This window comes from Microchirus variegatus (genome assembly GCF_963457635.1).
Source record: "Microchirus variegatus genome assembly, chromosome: 3".
NCBI classification, from domain to species: Eukaryota; Metazoa; Chordata; class Actinopteri; order Pleuronectiformes; family Soleidae; genus Microchirus; species Microchirus variegatus.
In genome coordinates, this window is record NC_139804.1 from 9,822,685 (window position 1) to 9,843,032 (window position 20,348).

At 40.8% G+C, this 20,348-nt stretch overlaps 1 protein-coding gene across 1 annotated transcript in view; it reads right to left on the reverse strand.

Moving 5' to 3' along the window:
* Positions 1–20,348, reverse strand: part of abca2 (ATP-binding cassette, sub-family A (ABC1), member 2) — a gene marked incomplete at its 3' end in the record, with an annotated part of 113,561 nt that overhangs the window by 19,071 nt on the left and 74,142 nt on the right. The window contains exons 25-38 of the mRNA XM_083886181.1: positions 18,625–18,730; positions 18,422–18,533; positions 18,263–18,323; positions 15,192–15,366; positions 14,973–15,088; positions 14,731–14,878; positions 14,395–14,518; positions 9,994–10,126; positions 9,589–9,709; positions 9,307–9,485; positions 7,914–8,055; positions 7,262–7,396; positions 6,083–6,186; positions 5,894–5,986 (exon numbers count right to left, since the gene is read on the reverse strand). Coding sequence (XP_083742307.1) covers positions 5,894–5,986; positions 6,083–6,186; positions 7,262–7,396; positions 7,914–8,055; positions 9,307–9,485; positions 9,589–9,709; positions 9,994–10,126; positions 14,395–14,518; positions 14,731–14,878; positions 14,973–15,088; positions 15,192–15,366; positions 18,263–18,323; positions 18,422–18,533; positions 18,625–18,730 — 1,749 coding nt within the window. The remainder of the gene's footprint in view (positions 1–5,893; positions 5,987–6,082; positions 6,187–7,261; positions 7,397–7,913; positions 8,056–9,306; positions 9,486–9,588; positions 9,710–9,993; positions 10,127–14,394; positions 14,519–14,730; positions 14,879–14,972; positions 15,089–15,191; positions 15,367–18,262; positions 18,324–18,421; positions 18,534–18,624; positions 18,731–20,348) is intronic.

Here is a 20,348-nt window from a genome sequence, read left to right on the forward strand (position 1 = left end):
GATTTAGTTCAGAAGTCACCACAGTCTGAGCACCCACTGCTCTGCCCACCTCATTGAGTAAGATAGGCACCTTTTGGGCTCCTTGAATGGCTGCCATCTCACAAATTTTCGGTTACATCAGGGCATCACACACTCCCAGTAGCAGATGTCCTGTTATCATTCATCTAAAAACATCCTCGACAGAGAGAACCACCAGGCACACAAAAGTCCCGTCCGGACAGAGCTCCTTGTTGAGATGATTTTGTCAATTGCATTGAGAGACCAGTTAATCAATTCCATGTTTATGGTTTGAAGAGACAGTGCAAAGAGGGGCTCCAGTCAGGCAAGACAGTAAAGCAGGCAATGGGAGTGAGAGGGATAGACAGAGAGAGAGAGAGAAAAATGCAACCGCCTTCGTTGAGAGCAAGCAGGAAAGATGGGAGTTGAAGCTATAGCTATCACAGACAAATGTATTGTTGACTGTGTGTTTTTAGGATATAGATTTAATTTGAGATATGGCCATAGGTGATTGCAATATTATGACTGTAAACAATTAAGGGTTTTATATTGTTACGCAGGCTAGGTTTTTTGATCCTACTGGACACTTCTTTGGATTCCGGAAACCGTAGACTGGATTTTCTTCCTGATGAAGGAGATGGCGAGCTACGAGGAAATCGGATTGTTGCGATCATCCGAGAAGATCATCACTCTTCTTTATTCCCTGCACCAGTTTGGTAGGATTTGAAGCTATACTTACCTTTCTTGCATGTCTCACAGCACTTAGATAAAATTTGAACATGAACACCTCCAAGTCCCACCCTCCAGGGCGGAACGGCAGCGGCTATGCGCGATTCATTTGCAGCCTGGACATAGAGTGCTCAGGTTGTCTGTCTCTACGCTGACTGTAGGCTGGGACTGCGGAGGTTTCCGTGCTTTGGAAGGTGATCCCGGCAACACACGCTGCTTGTTGAACACAGTAACTGCAGAGTGATATGTGCTTTGACGTGAGAGTCTCCAAACACCACAAAAAGTCGGCAGATTTAGCGACAAAGTCTCCATGTTGGCAACACTACTTTGTCAGAGATGTGCGCGACTCGCAAGCTGTGACAGCGATCGGTGAGGCGCGCGACAGATGACATAGGCGAGGCGCGCGACAGAAGACAGACAGGTAGCTGGGCGAATTATTGTATTTGGTCGGAATTTTTATTAGTCATACTTTTATCATAATAATATGAGAATTAAATAATGATGAGTTTCAAAACCTGGTGGGTTTATCTTACGTTTTAGAGTGTTATACGCTTATTAGGAGCAATTAAAGATTACAAAAGAAAAGTGTAAAAATGCAAGAAAGGTAAATGTAGCTTTAACATGACATAATCCCAATGCTGACTGATTATAAATAGGATGCACCCAGAAGAACAAGAGACAATTACAAAAACTTGACTAAACTCTCTGACTACAAGACATCCTACTGACAAAACTGTGTGACTTGAATTAAACTTCATTGTGGAAATATAAATAATTGTTTAAAGTATTGGAGTAAGAGTAAGTTGTTTAAAGTATTGGAGTAAGATTGATAGCTCATGTGAGTTGATTTTTCTGTTGGAGTTTGATGCTCATGTTATGTGCTTTCATAAGAAAGAACTTATGTATTTTGATTTCATAGAGGTGCTGGCTGCTAATTTGTAAAACTTAATATATATAATATATGTATAATATATATTATATCTGCACAGTATTGCAATACTAAGTTACATGTTCTATTTGCAAGGTATCGCAATCAGGCTTTTAGCTAAGATTTTTTTAGAGGCTGTCCCTCCCTTGCCCTCCAGACCCATCCCCCAATTATTGGAAAAACCGAAATCGATTATTATGCCAATTCTGTAACCTTTTTTTTTTTGTTTAAATCTATTGTGTTTTTATTGCAGGGACTGTGTGTACCTACCTCACTAAAGTCAAGGCATTGCATTTCTAGAGGGTGCCCTCATCTGGTGCGGGCCTTTTCTTTCTGCGTGTCGCCTCTGCTGACTGCACTCTTCTCTCTCTCCTGCATTGTATGCCGGTGTAAGCGGGCTCTCCGTATCCAACGCAGAATTGATAATTTCTCTATGCGCAGTTACATCCCCACATCCATATATGACACATAAATAATGATCTTTATTAAAAGGATCGAGTACAGTCGCGATGAAATACAGGGGATCCGAGTAGATCTTAGTAAAACGTGTTGACAGATTCAAAAGAGAACGCACTTTTCATTGTTTTCACTCGTGGTCTGAATCTTTGTGTAGAAGACGCTTTATCGCTGTAATTAAGGGAATAACAGATGCATCAGATGAGCTGATCGCTTTAGTTAACTGCTCAAAGAGAGAGAGAGAAGAGAGTTCTGTCGTGGGGAGTTCATAATCTGCGCTGTTTGCAGCCAAGTTTCACTTTTGCGCAAAGAGACTTTGCTGTATTTAATAGGTGCTGTTCCACCGTGTACTCACATCTTGTTGGAATGGTTTTATTGGTTCCAAACTTGGACATACTCTAAGTGGGTATAGACAGAGTTTGCAGTTTTTGCATGCGTCATCACAACATAGTTTTGGTGGTTACAGGGGGAAACGGGAGTAAAAAATAGGGTGTCTTTAGGGCGTCCTGCCTAAAAGTAGGACGTCTGATTTCTTATTACTTCCCACCGGGACGCCCGGACACCCTGCTGGCTAAAAGCCTGATCGTCTACATTTTTCATCTGCAAGGTATTGCAATACAAGGTTAACATTGAGCTCATCCCTGGTCTGTGGTCTTTCTTCCTGACTATCATACAGCACAGCATTTACCTCCACAAACCTAAACACTGGTCCACAACTCAGCTAACTAGTTGAAGCTTACTTTTGGTTCTCTAATGGCGCTTTTCCACTACCTCTACGCGACACGACACTGAGCTACACGGCACGAAGTGGCACAGTTTAGTTGTGTTTCCACTACAGAGAACGTACCTAGTCAACGTGGGAGGGGTTATCCCAACACAGCTACAACGTGGCTGCGCGAAACTGCTGTGATCTTATATGCGTCTTATAAAGCTACAGGCGGCAAGAAGAAATACTGTGGAGGCATACAGAAAAGTTTGGGAAGTCATACAACATGAAACTGAAGATGAGATGTTATGAGACGACGAGTGAAGGTAAGCTAAATATAGTTGCTATCGCTAACTAGCTCATACACAGTACTGTGGAGAAGTTTCTGGCACCACCAGCTCTGTTGTTTTTTTGAGTATGTAATACTCAAGCATTTCTTGAATAAACCTAGCGTAATAGACGTATTTTACAGCATATATTTCTTTAAATGAAATAGTAGGACAAACACAGGATTTACCAGAAACATTAATTAAGGTTCCATTCCAGTATTAACAGAGCTGTGTTATTGTTCAATTGTAAGGGTAGATCACACTTAATACTTGACACCCGTAGAGGATTGATTTTTTAAACAACAAAAAACTACATATACATATATTCTAAATTTTTTCCAGTAAAGTGAAATAGAAATAATGATCCTCTATTGTCATTATAGCATTGCTCAAGCAACAAATCTAATGGTGGCCTAAGACTTCTACACAGTACTGTACAAGTGTACAGCGTAGTAATGACTGAAAGCAATCTCTATTTTTGGTATTCTGGTATTAACGTAAGCATGCTGCCTGTGTGTTTCAGATGGTTCTGTGTCGCTCCTGAAAAGGAATGACTGTGGTGTGACAGCTGGTGCAATCCATGGTGGTGACCTGCTGTGCTCTGCATAACCTGTGTGAAAATCATGGTGAGCCTTGACACTGAATGAGATGCACACACAGCAGCTACAGTGGTTGAACCTGTGGTGGCAGTGGCACAGGGTGTAGAGGAGGGCAGAGATGTAGGTGAGGGCCTGATGTGTCATTTGTTATGAATTTGTAAAATGCTTTATTAATGTACTGTTTTTTCACTGAATTATGAATAAAAGTTTGTACTTTCTGCAGAGATGTCTCCTCTTGTCTGTATATGTTTTGTTTGTAAAGGCTGCCACAATTAACAGAAAGAAAAAGAAAAGAAATACGCATGACGTAATCACATTGTTGTTTATTCAAACAAAAAAACACAGCAAACCAAAGTTAAAGTGCAACACTGCAAATCAAATAAACTGTACATAGGTGGCGGAGTCCTAGGACAGGAGGGAGGAAATAGGTCACATGCTCCTGCCACTTATTGCCTGGACATGCTGCCCAAGCACTCAAAGGAATGCGTGGTTGAACGCAGCACTCTCGTGGTGTGGCGGTCACGTTGTGTCCGGTTCCACTCCTGCTACTGAACATCAACCACCTGAAGCTCTGCTAGGACAGCTGTGAGCTTCTTTTTCTCTTCCCTACATAACACTATAGAGAAGTAGAAGGGGGTTATTAATCAAACCATTAAGGAAATACACAAATGCTGTAAATCATGTTTATTATTTCTTACCAGTTGCACAGAGCTGTGGTCTGTGGCGAAGTTGGTGCCCCCGATAACGAAGCAGCTGATGGCTCTGCTGGGGTGGATGAACACTCCTCACATATGGAATGGGATTCTTGAACAAAATAATTGTACACATACGCTGTAATTACACACATAACAATATATATATTCAGCCACAGACTGAAACACCCTAAATGTCTGAAGGAGCTTTATCGCAGATCATTCCTCCCTGCAGCTGTTAGCTCTCAGTAGACAACATATAACCAGGCTCCTCATCCCATGTGCAATATACTGTCTTTTTACAAAAGTGCAATATAAACATATAATATCTCATGCTCATTCTCTGTCTATAATGTAAATATCCAACCCATACTGTGTATTCTGGAAATTGTCTATTATGTACACTACACATTCTACTCTATTTAACGTTTTTATATAGTCTCAGTGTTAATATCTTTTTATAGTGTACTTCTAGTTAATACATGGTTATTATTTATTCTCCTGATCTTTACTGTCAAGCTGCTGTCATTGTGGGATGAATAAATTACCATCTTATCTGTTTTAACACGTAAAAACAACACGTTTCACGGTAGTAAGTCTAATTCATGACTTGTACAAATCTGGTTTCTTTTACAGGTTTACGTAATGTTAGGTTGAACACCTAATAGCAGGCATTGCTAACTAGCTAGCCAACTACGTTGTCTCGTGTAAACAGACAGACAGAGGTTGCCGACTACCTAACTTGCCGGCACACATGATGTTACTTTTAAAATGTCTTATTTAAGTGAGTTTATTCTCAGCAGTGGTTAAACGTTGCTCTCAGGCTGAAAAAACACTTACCATTGGCGTGTGCGGAGTTGTTGGAGTTTCTGTGGAAGCCGTGAGCGGACATCAACTCCCGGTAAGACCTGCTCGTTACGGGTGGCTCCGTCCAGCTCGCTCTGTATTTTGTCGTCTCCGACTTAACACAGGACAGTCTGGACCTCGTCGTTGGACCATGGAATGTTCTGACGCAGAGTCGCCATGTTGAAGTATTCGCGCGTTGCTCTTTTTTGAAAAATTTTGGATTTGATTCCTGCATCCTGTATCTCGCTCATGACGCACCCAGTGACGACACTTCTGGCCAATCAGTGGCCGGCAGTTTTGACCAATCAGCGCATATTACCTGCGCCGCTGACTTGGAACCTCGCCAGGGCAGATACTAAAAATAGTGACTGGTTCCAGGTTCTACGCTCGTGGAAACACCGGTTGAAAAGCACCATAACAGTACAGGTACGTTAGCGGGGTTACATCTGTTTTTGGAAACAATATAATCTTGAGTTTGTTGTACATTCTTGCAAATATTAATATTCTTTTACTATTTTTGGTAAAAGATTAATTTCAAAGTTTAAAAGATCACAACTAAATCACATCTACAAATGACAAAATAATATTGATCTTAGTTTCTGCCTCCTCACCTGTTCTTGAGGTGTTGGATGCTGCCCAAGCATTTGAACCTGCCATTCACCATGATGCCCAGTCTGGTGCACAGAGCCTCACACTCCTCCATGCTGCAGAGAATGCCATCAACAGTAATACATATATAAACATTATATATTTTATAAGCTGCAGACGTTGCACTTCCTCTGTGAAGTGACGTGTCTCACCTGTGTGATGTCAGCACCACTGAGCGGCCAGTCTTGATGATGTCCAGGATTAAATTCCAGAGGAACCTGCGAGCTTTTGGGTCCATCCCAGTGGTCGGCTCATCCTGGAAACATAACCCCAGGATGTAAAAACTAATTGTGAAAATACAGTTAGTTCAGTAAGAATAAAGTCAACAGGTTGGAAGTGTGAATAATCTGTCACTGCTCAGAAATTAAATTCAAGACAGCTGTAAATGAACTACGCAGAGCAATCTGCCTTCGCATCATCTATTCATAGATTACTTATTTATGTGTGGTGACTTTTTTAACTTATCAGTGTGAGAAATGTCATGTGTGAACTAAAATACATGCGTCTCATGCGTGAGACTTGAGAACTCTGTTCATTCTTGAATACAAGAATAAAAGTCATGTGACACACTGATGTTCGAACCATCATACACTGTATTCAGCGAAACCTGCATCACACCAAGTCAGTACTGAGCATGGGATGCATAAACTTGACTTATTACAAAGTAGGGATGAGCGATTAATTGATTTTAAAATCTTTTCAAAATCGGATTTATTTGTTTGGGCGTTCTTTCCTATTATTCCTTTTTACTGTGCTCTCAGTTCTGTCTGCTCCTTTGCCCTCCCCCTCCCCCCACTAGTTCTCTGACAATATCAACACGGCAGCGTGTGCAGAAAACAGTGAGAGTGCTGTCTCAGGAAGAGATGTGCGACACAAGGATCAAGCCAAGCACTGCCGAACTGAAAATCATTTAAAAAAACGTAACTATCCTAAAAAGGCTACCAATATTATTATTATTATCAAACTTGTCATCACCAAATACCTGCAGTGTACTGGCGAACTGTCCACGGTGTACCCTGCCTATCGCCCTATTTCAGCTGAGATAGGCACAGCACCCAGCGACCCTCCGGTGGAGGAGATCCGGTTTCGAGGTTACTACTACTTTCTGCTGCCACAAGCGAACGGCATGAAGCCAGGACAGAAATGAGAACTGTGTGTGTGTGCAAAACTTTATTCATTTGCACATAGTATTTGTATTTAGTAGTTTAAAATCGAAAATTGGATGTGGTATAAAAAAATCTGGGATTTTTTTTTTCGGCCATATCGCCCAGCCCTATGCCAAAGTCATACTGTACCAGTGCAACCTGGACACATCCACGCCAACCTCTTACCAGGAAGATGAGTGAAGGATATCCAATCAGAGCAATGGCAGTGGAGAGCTTGCGTTTGTTTCCTCCACTGTACGTGCCGGCAGGCTTGTCTGCATCCTTGGATAACTCCAACTTCTCCAGTGCCCACTGCACCACCTCAAAAGTCAAGAAACATATTAAAATGTGTTAAGTCTCAGTGTGTATCAATCTGCTGATGCTGGGTAGAAAAGGTCCTAATAGAAACTCTGGAGTCTCATTCCCGGTCCTGTCTTCAACACCCCATTATCACTGGTCTGGTTTTACAGCAGTGTGAATGTATTTAATCTGCATTCACACTCAGGTCAAAGGATTATGTAATACATAGGTTTAAATCCACTCTACAAATACATCTGTCTGGCCATTAGCGTTCATGTTTATAGTGATCCTTACTTTTAACAACTTGTTACAGTGCACATTTTTATTTATTTCATCTAAATAATTGATTTGAAGTGCAACTGAAGTCAAATGTAAAAGTATTATTACTGAGAGCTAGAGAGCTGTTGTTATTTTTCCTGCCCTTGACTAATTTTGTTATCCGTGACATCCGTGACATCATTTATTGCAGTAAAAAAAAAAGTTTGAACATCCCATGTGAATAAATAGGTTTAATTAAGGAGCGTGTGTGTCATCCTACCCTCTCCTGGTCTTTCCAGGGGATGCCACGAAGGCGAGTGTAGAGCTCCAGATGTTCCCTGGCTGTCAGGTCGTCAAACAAGGCGTCAAACTGTGGACAGTAGCCGATACTCTGCTGCACATGTAACAGGTCCCTCAGGATACTGCACACACACACACACACACACACACACACACACACACACACACACACACACACACACACACACACACACAAATAAGCTACAACTGAGCTTCCACCAACTTGAAAAGCACTCAGGGAGAGCGCAGACCTCCGCCAAGGCCAGCTCAGTGCCTACAAAATACACCCTGCCGGTGCGCCTTGGTCAGACAGCGAGTGTTGTAACCAGTGATAGCGTCTACAGATGTCCTATTGCGGACATTTCTGGAAAATTTCATCCAAATCCGTTATTATGTTATGTTGATCACTAACAGACAGACAAACAAACTCCGGTGGAAACACATACAGTACCTCCTCGGCAGAAGTCAATAAAAAAAAAAAAAAACAGGTGCTGAGATCTTTATTGTCGCTTTAGTACAATTATATTTCTTTAAGAACCAGAGACGGTGAAGAAAGATGAAGCGGCTGCTGCTGTGGTAGCAGTGTTGCCAACTGGGCAACTTTGTCACTAAATCTGGCGACTTTCCAACTCCTCCTAGCAACTTTTTTTTGTCAAAAGCGACAAGCGGCATAGTATCTAGCGACTTTTTAGGGTGTTATTGGAGAGTTTTGTGGTGTTTGGAGACTCTCACGTGAAAGCACGTATCCCTCTGCAGTTACTATGCTCAACAAGCGGCGGGTGCTGCCGGGATCCGCGCCCCTTCCCAGAGCACTCACAGGCAGTCAGTCAGAGCAGAGAGGAGACCCTCTGGCTTACAGAGTGCAGTGTAAACATAAATGTATCTTCACTCAGTCTCACCCAAAAATAAATCACTGCATTTGACAGTGATTTATACATATACAGTATGTTATGTCTGTATCTGTACTGATATCTGTACCGTGTCACGGCACACATGCGATTATATCAGGCAATTGGTCAATTATGCAAATTAGGCAATGACGTAATTTAGCGACTTCGAACTTATCGTTCATTTATCGTTATCGAGGTGATCTGCTCAATATATCGTGATATTGATTTGAGGCCATATCTGTCAGCCCTAGCCATAGTGCCTGGTACTTTTATTAGTACCTGCTTTGTGTGAGGTTGTCAGACTGCCATGCATTTGGTCAGAGTGCCATCACAGAAAGAGGCCCCAGAATCAAAGCATCCATTGCCGAAATGTAGATCAGTTACGAAAACTTAACAATCCTGAAAACATGCGTTAATCGCCAATATTTTGCAAGAAAATGTCTAAAATCATGGTTTATGGTTTTGGTTCCTTCCTAAACTGACCTGTTGCCATTAATGAAAGCCTCCCCTCCCGTGGTGCACTCATCTCCTGTTAGCATCTTGAATGTGGTGGTCTTCCCGGCTCCGTTCACCCCCAGCAGTCCAAAACACTCACCAGGCTGGACGCCCAGACAAAGCCGGTCCACTGCCAGGATACGACCCATCTTCCTGGATTTATATACCTGAGGGACATACAGAAGCATCACTTAACATGTTGTGAATCTTTTATTGTACATATATTTTACAAACTGAAGCCTCTTGTAGTTTTCTTTAACAATTTTGTACCTTTGTCAGGTTCTCAATCTTCAGCATGTCATTATCAGCATCTCCTCGCAGCACCCTTCTCCTCTCGCAGGCCACATCTACGTCGTCATCGTCCACCGGCTGGCAGCTGACTGGCACTCTCCTGAACAGACACACATGTTCATTATGCTTTGACATCCGTTACTGATTCAAAAATTAGATTCTTTATTTGATTATTAAGGTCAATATGTTCTTACGATAGATAGATCTTACGATATATACCAAATTGGATGTGTATTATTGTACTATGCTATCTTTGATTTAAAGTTACTTGCTGACAACACAAATAACCAGTTTCTTTGTGTACATGTTTCTGTGCCATGCATAGTTTTTGTCTGTAAAATGGCAGCAGTAGAGACAACGGTCACTGAAACCTACAACACTCACGAGGGTTTCCTGAGAAAGTTGTACTGGCAAAGGATGGTGATGAGGAAGCCAACGAAGCCCTCTATTGTCATGGCGACGAGACTTCGAGTCACAATGTCCCACTCAAACGGCGACTTCATCTTGTCAAATTGACCTGTAATCGCAAAGTTATAAAAATGAAGAAACTCAAAACTTAAAAATGTCCCCTTTTACAGCTAACTATACAACAAACATGTAACAAATATAATATATAACCGTGCATAACAAACCTAATCTCGAACAAATTGATGTAGCCTTTAAAATATTGTTAAGTTTAGTTTATTAGTTTAATCGACAGGGACCATGTAGAGAAATGGGTCTATACCAGAGTTAGCTAAATTGCTAATTTGCATTTGTGGTCCCTGGATAGTGAGTTAAAAGACAATAAAACACCTACTAAACATTACAGACAGTATCAGCAATAAGACAACAGCAACAACAACATATAGCGAGACACATTGTGTGCAGAGTTCCTTCACATTTTCCATTTCAAAATTCCATACTTTTACAGACTCAAATTTCCAGACTACTCTGAAGATTTTTCAGTCAATATTAAACATCTGAATACCAATTGTTAGATGCTTATTATGCAAATAAATGTTTTTAAAATCCTTCACTCATCCTTCATGAAGCCAGCCCTCGAAAAACTCAAACCATGACACTGTTGCTGCCGACAATAGGTGTGTGGCTCGATGACACGTATGGAAAAAAAATTTATAAATGAGAATCACAGTCATACGGTAAACAGCAACCATGGTAACACGAAACCATTCCACAGCCAGCTGTATATTCACATCATATACAGGCAGGCCATGTTGCGTTAATAACTTGTTTTGATTTGTATATATTAATATATTTTTATATTAATATATATATATATACATATACATATATATATATATATATATATATATATATATATATATACATATATATATACATAAATGAGATAATAGTCTGGAAACAACACAAACATTTTTCCATACCCTTTTCCCTTTTTCCATACTTATCCAGACCTGGAAATTACTCAAATTATATTCCATACTTTCCATTATTTTCCATACTGCATAGGAATCCTGTGTGTGTGTGTGCGCAAGTCCCATAACATAAATTATCAAATTTTAAAGCAGAACATATTATACCCTATTAACCCAAGTTAAACTAGGTCCTGGTGCCCTAATGAACATGTCTGTGTCATGCTTTAGTCAAAATATCATAAGGATGAAGCACAATAGCAGTTCAATATCTCTGCCAAAATAGCCTTTTTCAAAACGGGTTAGGGTTACCCTTACTATCCACAGCCATACTGTCACCACTTTTCACCTATTGTCATGCAGCGTCGTCACAACCCCTGCTTCATATACCCCATAGTAATGTCCGCTTACCCGTTGTTACTGAGTTTCACCGTAATGCATAGAGTGACCACAATTTTGGCTTCTCGCGATCATCAAAAAATCGAAGAAAAACGATTAATGCGCCACGCGGCGCGGCGTGTATGTAAATTCCCATGCTAGAAAAAGACCCTGAATGCACTAGTTTAACTGCGGCTCCAACTGGTGTGTGGATCAACAACACGAGGAGAGAACTGGAAACACGACAGAAAGGCAGTCTTTGGTTGAGAAGAAATGTAGGACAACATCTACATCTTTCTGCAGTGCTTTCAAACGCGTGCTCTTCATATCACCTATCCACACACTCCACTCGCTAACTGCAGGCACGTAACTGGTGCGTTCAAGGTGTCCCTCCAGCATAGGAATTTATATACACGATCAACAACAAAGGGCTTGTGAAGCTTGTGAACATTTTTTTGGACACTGGACACAAAAATATTCTGAGGCTGGAAGTTTGTGTAAAACACTGTGCTCCGCTCTTCCTACCTCGCCTGCAGTCTCAATTTCCCAGGGATAAGGGGGAGCTACGGTGGAGCTGTGAAGTACTCTGCCTGGCGGGGTGCCAACATTCACGGTGAAATGTCCGCACTGTCGTCACTTGGTCGGGAGGTGTAAACATAGCATGTTTTATCGCCTATACTTACACAAAGTGGAACCACTAAAACATGACTGAGTCTTGTTTTTTCACATTTTGGGGACTGGTATGGCCCCCTGAGTCCCAAATATCAGTACTAAAAGATCAAAAAGTTGATTTTTCACAATAGGGGACCTTTAAGAAGTACAGCCGCAGTTCAGTCCCATCTTCAGTCATTCAACGGTGAACACACACACGCACGCACGCACACACACTGCAGAAGCAGTAGCGGGGTACATGCATATTAAGTAGCCATGTGCTTTCTCCGCCGTCACAATCACTATTTAATGTACCTATCTAAATCCACATAGATGTATATCTATCTATCTATATCGGTTGTCCTGTCAAATCTGTCCGTCGGATCAAAGGCTGTTGGCACGCGTAATGGACACAGATATTTATTTATTTATTTATTATTATTAGATTTATTTTGTTAAATGTATTATTATTATAGTTATGTGTAATCTTAAGAGAAACAGCAGAGCGCCCCCTGGCAGCTCTCAGTGAGCTGCAGGTGAGTCAGGAGGAGAGTGCGGCCTTTTTTTTTTTTTTTTTACGGAAACATCCGTAGTCCATAGTTTTCTTTGTTTGATATGTCAGGTAATGATGGAGCTGTCCATCATACCAACGCAGGATGTCCTATGGACCCGGGGAACATACAGTGGGGCAAAAAAGTATTTGGTCAGCCACCGATTGTGCAAGTTCTCCCACTTAAAATGATGACAGAGGTCTGTAATTTTCATCATAGGTACAGCTTCAAATGTGAGAGACAGAATGTGAAAAAAAATCCTGGAAATCACATTGTAGTATTTTTAAGGAATTTATTAGTAAATTATGGTGGAAAATAAGTATTTGGTCAATAACAAAAGTTCAACTCAATATCACGCAAGATCTCATCCTGTGGGGTCAAAATGATCATGAGAAGAGTGAGCAAAAATCCCAAAACTACACGGGGGACCTGGTGAATGACCTGTAGAGAGCTGGGACCAAAGTAACAAAGGTTACCATCAGTAACACACTACGCCGACAGGGAATCCAACCCTGCAGAGCCAGACATGTCCTCCTGCTTAAGCCAGTACATGTCCAGGCCTGTCTGAAGTTTGCCAGAGAGCATATGGATGATCCACAAGAGGATTGGGAGAATGTCATGTGGTCAGATGAAACCAAAATACAACTTTTTGGTACAAACTCAACTGGTCGTGTTTGGAGACAAGACGAATGCGGAGTTGCATCCCAAGAACACCATACCTACTGTGTAGCATGGGGGTGGAAACATCATGCTTTGGGGCTGTCTTTCTGCCAAGGGGACAGGATGACTGATCCGTGTTAAGGAAAGAATGAATAGGGCCATGTATCGTGAGATTTTGAGCCAAAACCTCCTTCCATCAGTGAGAGCATTCAAGATGAAACATGGATTGGTCTTCCAGCGTGACAATGATCCCAAACACACCACCCGGACAATGAAGGAGTGGCTGCGTAAGAAGCATGTCGAAGTCCTGGAGTGGCCTTCCAAGTCTCCAGACCTCAACCCCATAGAAAATCTGTGGAGGGAGTTTAAAGTCCGTGTTGCCCACCGACAGCCCCAGAACATCAGTGCTCTAGAGAAGATCTGCATGGAGGAATGGGCCAAAATACCAGCTACAGTGTGTGCAAACCTGGTGAAGACCTACATCAAACGTTTGACCTCTGTCATTGCCAACAAAGGTTATATTACAAAGCATTGAGTTGAACTTTTGTTATTGACCAAATACTTATTTTCCACCTTAATTTACAAATAAATTCTTTAAAAATCCTACAATGTGATTTCCAGGATTTTTTTTTTCACATTCTGTCTCTCACATTTGAAGTGTACATGATGAAAATTACAGACCTTTGTCATCATTTTAAGTGGGAGAACTTGCACAATTGGTGGCTGACCAAATACTTTTTTGCCCCACTGTAGGTACGGCCCCTTCAACGATGTCATATCCCTCGATCTCAGTTATCTGCTCATCACAGAAGGTCAGCTGTACTTTCTGTTCAGTGGCTTCAAATTTCATTTTGCGCTTCCATTGAGTCTGCGCTTTCTCTTTCTCCATGTTGACAACCCTTGAGTAGCGCAAACTCCTCATTTAAATAGGGCGGTCTTAACCACTTCTGCGCCTGTAGTCAATTGCGGCCGCAATCTAAGTAGGTCACTCACAAAATGCAAACCGGCAGCAGGCGCAATCTTTAGGCTTCCGCACGCAATTTAGCGCTCTCTATTTGGGATCTTAGTAAATCAGGCCCTTAATGTAAAAATAAGTGGTGACAGAAAACAGTTGCTGTGGGTTTTACAAGAGTTTAACAACAGCAATATTAATAGTGATCAATACTTACCTATTTTAGCGTAGTATTCATTGATGTACTCGTTGTAGGCCATCTCCATCAGGCCATGACCAAGGTTATAGTTGGGGAAGATGAGAAAACAGGATTTCAGGTAGCTGTTGACTTTTTTCAGATCCTGCCAGAAAAAACAGAGAAAGAATAAATATGGAAATATGGAAAGACTATGGTTAATATTGTTGCAAGTCCAATAACTGTTCAAAATACAGTTCATATAGTAAGATCTTTAATTTCCTATAATAGCAATATATTGAATGTGGTCATGTGTCTGACTGACATCAGTATGTGAATTGCATGCTGTCATGTGTGAGGTTAAAACACCTAACTGACCTTATCATGTTCAAAGAGCTGTAGAAGGAAAGTAGCAACCGTTGCAGTGATGCCTATGAAGAGGTTGATGACTATGAGGAACACGTAGGCTGTGCTGGGAACCTCGAACCAGAAGGATGCTGGGTACATGATGGGAGTGATGGACCACCTAGGATAAAGTATATAAATGTATAGTAATATAATACTGTATATCACTATACAACATGGCTAATAATAGACAAATAAAAAAGTGTTTGTCTTACCCGTAAAGAAGAAACAAGGAGAGGACAGCGGGGAAGTTGGTGGGGGAGGTGTAGGCAGGCAGGTCGAACACAAACAGAATAATGACGCAGCACGTGGCAGGTACCAGGTAATTCAGCTGAGGAGAGATAGATAAGAGGAAAATAATATATTCAGACACAGAGAGACACAGCATTTTGAGTTGGACTGTGGTTAAACTGTACATCGACAACCCAGCTCACCATGTCCCATATATAGTTAGCCAGCCAGTAGATGACAGGGTCACAGCCGCTCACAAACTGCAGGTGTTTGGCCTTGGTGGATTTCTCTGCGACCAAGAAAACCACAAAGCTGGCTGGCACAAAGGACATGGCAACGATGATGAAGATGGCGATCACCACATCTGTTCCCTGCAGCCTGGAGAGGAGATGAGAGGAGAAATACAACACCTCCACTGGAAACAGTATAATTTAGCTACCGATCAGACTTTCTGTAACATCCATAAACTATGTATAAAAAGTGGATATAGTCTTCCTGTCGCAAAATTAACCTTGAGACTTGACATTGCAATTTCTAACTGGACATTTACAGGTGTCACCTGCAACCAGGTAAGATATCGGCTATCAATCAAACAGGTGTCCACTCATAAGTGTTGTCCCATAAGTTGTCATCTTATTCCCTCTGAACGTAATTCACAAAATGTGCATCGAAACTGAACGAAATTGCACCGACAAATTGTATTTTGTGAAAAGTATACACTCATTTTCCCATAGACTTCCATTCAAATAGAGTTCTTCTTTCAAACAGTGGTACCACCCCCTGGTGGCTATTCAATACACTGTTACTTCCTGGTTAGACTCTCCTTGCAAAGCAGAAGACGACTTCCACTGTTCATATACTGTTGATGGTGAGATCACTGTGGTTCCATATCTCGCTCATGAGGTAAAGCTTTTACCATGATTATATATGAATATTATTTAGTTCATTCCATCTCTCATGTCACGGTGTGTATTAGGGATGCAAGTGCAACAATATTATGTATTTTACTGAACCGTTCAGTACACCCTGTTTGGTTCAATACGCAACGGCAAACAAGCCTCTCATTTACATCGTCATCACCCGTCTCTTTCACTTGGAGCAGCATGGTGTATTTGTAGTTGTAGTTTCTGTGAGTGGGTGAAAATGTTGTTTATTTTTATTGGATAGCACTAAACTTTATTTATTTTTAATGTGTGTGGTTTCATGTTTGCTTTCATGCTTTCAATAATTTTTTACAATGTAATATTGTCTTTGTTAGTCTGAGCAGTTTTATATTAAGATATCAATGCTGTACCATTACCGTGGCCCAAAAACCGTGATGCATACTGAACCGTTGCATCCCTAGTATACAGTGGCATGCAAAAGTTTGGGCACCCCTGTAAATTGTCATGATTTTCCTTAATAAAATATTGGTTGTTTGATTAAGAAATTTCAGTTAAATATCATATAGGAGACAAACAATGATATTTGAGAAGTGAAACAAGGTTTATATGATTTACAGAAAGTGTGCAAGAATTATTTAAACAAAATTAGGCATGTGCATAAGTTTAGGCACCACAAAAGAAACATTTTGTGCATCCTCCTTTTGCAGTAATAACAGCCTCTAAACGCTTCCTATAGCTTCTAATTAGAGTCTGGATTCTGGCTGAAGGTATTTTGGACCATTCTTCTTTATAAAACATCTCCAGTTCAGTCAGGTTTGATGGTTTCCGAGCATGGACAGTCCACTTTAAATCACACCACAAATGTTCAATAATATTCAGGTCTGGGGACTGAGATGGCCATTCCAGAACATTGTATTTGTTCCTCTGCATGAATGCCTTAGTAGATTTTGAGCAGTGTTTAGGGTTGTTGTCTTGTTGAAAGATCCAGCCCCGACACAACTTCACCTTTGTCACTGATTCCTGGACATTGTTCTCCAGAATCTGCTTTTATTGAGTGGAATCCATGTGACCCTCAACTTTAACAAGATTCCCAGTTCCCATGATGGAACCACCACCAAATTTTACTGTAGGTAGCAAGTGTTTTTCTTGGAATGCTGTGTTCTTTTTCTGCCATGCATAACGCCCCTAGTTTTGCCCAAATAACTCTATTTTAGTTTCATCAGTCCACAGCACCTTATTCCAAAATGAAGCTGGCTTGTCCAACACTGCTCAAAATCTACTAAAGCATTCAGGCAGACGAGAAATACAACGTTCTGGAATGGCCATCTCAGTCCCCAGACCTGAATATAACACGGACTGTCCATGCTCAGAAACCATCAAACCTGACTGAACTGGAGATGTTTTGTAAAGAAGAATGGTCCAAAATACCTTCTGCCAGAATCCAGACTCTAATTGGAAGCTATTGGAAGTAGGGATGCAAAGATCCACTTTTTTCACTTCCGATCCGATCCGATCCCTGAATTTGGATATCTGCCTATCTGATACTATTCCAATTTTGATGCTCTGTTTGTTTGAATATTATTATCATCATTGTTGATTATATATAAGGCTTTAATGAACTCCTTTATACAGGCAAGTATGATATGTACGACTTTTACTTGTGCATCATTAGTCCGCATCTCATTGAGACATGCCTCAGTTCAGGAAATTCATTCCACTTTTTGCAGTCAGCTATCAGAGCAGCCAGGGAACCACTTGTGGAGACATTTCAGCAGACATTAAAGGACATACGAATCGGATCGGACATTTCTACAATTGTAGATTTGATTGTTCCAATCCGTCAATTATATCTGTATCAGTACATGATATCAATACTGGATCGGATCGGCCCCATCCCTAATAGGAAGTGTTTAAAGGCTGTTATTTCTGCAAAAGGAGGATGCACCATTTTTTTCTTTTGTGGTGCCTAAACTTATGCACATGCCTAATTTTGTTTAAATAATTCTTGCACACTTTCTGTAAATCATATAAACTTTATTTCACTTCTCAAATATCACTGTGTTTGCCTCCTATGTGATAACTGAAATTTCTTATTCAAACAACGAATGATTTACAAAGGAAAATCATGAAAATGTACAGGGGTGCCCAAACTTTTGCATGCCTATCGTACACACATGCACGCACACACACACACACGCACGTGCACACACACACACACAGGCCCCTGACTGGATAAAGTGATTTACTATCAGAGGCTGAGACAGACTCATGTGACAAATTGAGCTATTTAACACAGATTTAATTAATACATTTAATAATAATTTAATACATGACTTCACTAAGAAACAGCCTTGCAAATTTTATATTACATTTAAGGTGCCAGTACTTACAAGTAGTCCAAAGACAAACTCGCACTTGTTCGATTCATTGGGTGGTTTGTCAGTGTGATACCTGCAAAACACACGACAATATACTTTTTGTGTAGTTGTAGTTGTAAACATTCATACTCTTAACCATAACTTGTATTATTGTGTGTGTTATATCATTACCGTAGGCAGCAGGGTTTCCCTTGGATGCCGGGAGGTTGGAACGCAAGATGGCATTGTTGAGGACGTTGAGATACGTGGGCATGCTGTGGTAACCTTTGTTGTTGTACAGAACCTGGACATAAGATGTTGCTCTGTCAGAGGCTCTTGTCTAAATGTTTGTGATCTTAACGTTGTGTGTGTGTGTGTGTGTTCAGAAGTCGTACCTGAGCTGATCTGCGGACCGCTATTTTGCGAACCATTGGTGGTATATTTCTCCCAAACGATGCTGGGATCGACTTCTGGATGTTTCCCACTGTGAGACCACCATATCTGTTGAGAACAACATAGGTGATATAAGTAAGACTTTGGGACGGACCCTGCACTTAGCAAAACCAAAGCAAGCTAGTGGGGCTTGGAGCCAAGATAGGGGGTCCCAACCAAGGTATAATTACAGTTTTCTCTTAGCCAAGTGTAACCCCCTCTACACCTATCGCTTCAAGCTAGGGTTATATTAAAGCCAAAGACAGGGTTATTATCTAGTTTAGACTTGATGAGGAGATTGTTTATATTTTAAATGGTCATACTGTTGGTACAGACCTGTAATATCCACCACAAATAACTCACATGACAACAGACTTGTGATTTCTTTTAAAGAACTATATATATATATATATATATCCATATCTTTTGCAACAAATTAATGTATGGTGCCATTATCCCACAGTTTACTTTATAACAATGGAATGTGATGAAATGAAGGAAACTTCACTTCACACCACAGAACCAGGTAAGTAATAAATCACAGTAACACCGTTTTAAATTCACATTAACTTACTTAAATAAAATAGTACAAAATCCTCTCTCAGGAGATCTCAGGAAAGAATTATGAACATCCAACATAATATTTTCAAAATTCAAGTGAATGAAAGAAATAAAATAAAATAAAATAAATAATACAAGTTAAACAAAATATGAGTGCACTCAGAAAGTCCTACTACCCTTAACCCTAAGTAAGGCAGTCCAGAGAGAGTATCGCAGGGCGAAATGACGATGTGGTTGATGATTCCTTGGCAGAAGATGGAAAACAACCGGGATGATGATACAGACAGATGACGTTCCACTGAAGAGCTCCACAAAAACAACAGCCTACACAATGTGCAGGAAAATGTTTCATTAAGTCCATAATAAATGTCCACATATATATAAACTATAATCTAATAATCTAATTTACTGCTCCACAGTGTCCTCTTTACGTATTATTTTAACGGCTCCTATGAACTTATAATTACCTACATCCACTATAACACAAACTACGATATCCTAGGGCTGGGCGATTTATCGAAAATGTATCGTTATCGATATTTACGACGATATTCAACGTCATTTTGCCCATATCGATATATTCGATAATTAAAAAAGAAAATAAAAGTCGTTTTTGGCTGTGTCCGTATGTAGGCAGGCTATGTTCATGTCCCTTTAAGACACTCGGCTGTGTACAGCGTGTGTAGTCACGTGACTCCACGCCCTCTGTAACAATGAGCCAAACCAAAGGAGAAAAACTGTAATAAGAGGTCAGGGATCATTTTTATGGGGTTATTTTAGCAGCGTGCAACACATTGAATATCAATTAACCGCTTCTAAGGAGTCCTACGCAGTTCCACACAATGTCAACAGCTTCTCAGTCATCTCTTGTTTGTCAGTGTTCAATTCCTATTTCAATGTTTGAATTCAACCCTTTGACTTAGGTCTATTTAGCTCAAAGCTACAGTACTAACTTCCACCTGGACCGGGCAGTAGCCGGGGAAGGAAGAAAAAAACAAAAACATAGATCGAGTGAGATGACGTCTCGCCCCTTCTTTCAGACCTAAAATAGAGTGTACTGATGCACCTCTGCTGCCACCGGACTCTCTTATGAATACAGCATCCAAGAGCTCTCTGAGCTGCTGCT